Source organism: Sphaeroforma arctica (genome assembly GCF_001186125.1).
Source record: "Sphaeroforma arctica JP610 unplaced genomic scaffold supercont1.7743, whole genome shotgun sequence".
Classification (NCBI taxonomy): Eukaryota; class Ichthyosporea; order Ichthyophonida; genus Sphaeroforma; species Sphaeroforma arctica.
In genome coordinates, this window is record NW_014032815.1 from 1 (window position 1) to 1,363 (window position 1,363).

Genomic DNA, 1,363 nt, shown 5'->3' on the forward strand with positions numbered 1-1,363 from the left:
TATGTATATTATGTATGCATTTATATATTTACACTAGACAAACTCGTAAATAGCATGTCCCTAATGTCCTGAAAATGTTATCATGTGACTAGATCTCAAGCGATCCCTACTTCCATTCACACAGTCGTCTGGTGGGGATGAATTGTGCATCAACGCAGAGGGCAGCGGCGCATGGAACGGTGGATCACACAAGGAACAGGAAGGCACCATACGCACCAAACTCAAGAAGTACACCTCCAAATCATCGTTCACGAGCTCAAGTAGCGCGGATAAGCACAGAGAGAAGACTGTATCCTCCTTCGATAACTTTGGGTGTTTGGTGTTGAATGAATGGTGCTCGGATAAGGTTCTGGCCAGCATGTCACCGGTGACCAACTACCGTGCGCGCAAGGAGCCGATACAGTTTGTGTTCATGGTTAGAGACAGTCGCGAACGCGTCGTGCGGCTGCAGGCGCAGTTTCTGCAGGATACAGTGAAGGATATACAGAACACCTTGGTAACACACATGGTGAAGCCATCCCTACCCCTTGGGCCAAGCAAAGGCAGCACCAATCACCACACCCAGGACGCCAACAAGACCTCCGCCAATGCAGCGTCCGGGGATGGGGCTGACGGAAAGGTTGACACCAAGCAATCCGGCTCAAACTCCTCACTCCGACAAACGCTGCAAGTGGACTCGAGGGGAGAGATGCGTCGCTACTCAACCTCCGAGATGGCCATAGCCAATATAGGGGCGGGGCAATCGTCTGAGGGCAATAAGTATGTGGTGCCCGAGAACGTCGACAGTTTGCAGCAAGACGAGGTGTGTCCGTGGGACGATGTCCAGCCGCTGAAGGCTCAGACGTCCGCAACCACCGCCAGCCACTCGGTAGTCACACGCACCAACAGCCGATCACTGTCTACCGCGGGCAAGAAGCTGAGCAAGACGTTGAGTACGGGTAGTGGCACGAGTGGGAACGAACAAATGCGTCGAGGTGATGGGAAGGCCCACAGCAACAACAAGGTGGAAATGTCTGTGGTGTTGGCTGCAGGGCCGAACCGCGGCAGCCCTAAGATTGATATGCCTTTACTATTCACGGCAGGTCCTTCGAAGGGACATAACCTTAAGAAGAGTGGGTCGAGCAAATCGAGGAATAAGAACAACAGTAGCAGCACAAGCATCGGTGACCTTAGTAGTGCAGATGGCAAGCACAAGGACAAGAAGGATGGGAGCAAGAAGGGCCTCAGTTATGTAGCTAAGAAGCGGAGGGGTTCTTTGGGGATTGGTAGCCTGAGTTCAAATCGAGTCGAACACTCTTGATAGATATGTGTTAGAATATGTATGTACATAGGTGATTAAGTTTAGCTTGCAATACACACTCAT

The 1,363-nt window shown here is 51.4% G+C and overlaps 1 protein-coding gene across 1 annotated transcript; it reads left to right on the top strand.

Moving 5' to 3' along the window:
• Positions 1-123: 123 nt before the first annotated feature.
• Positions 124-1,357, top strand: SARC_16281 (hypothetical protein; the record flags this gene model as incomplete). Its single annotated transcript, XM_014289608.1, has 1 exon — positions 124-1,357. A coding segment is annotated over one exon (1,177 nt), but the record flags the coding sequence as incomplete, so codon positions are not given.
• Between the last annotated feature and the right edge of the window lie 6 nt (positions 1,358-1,363).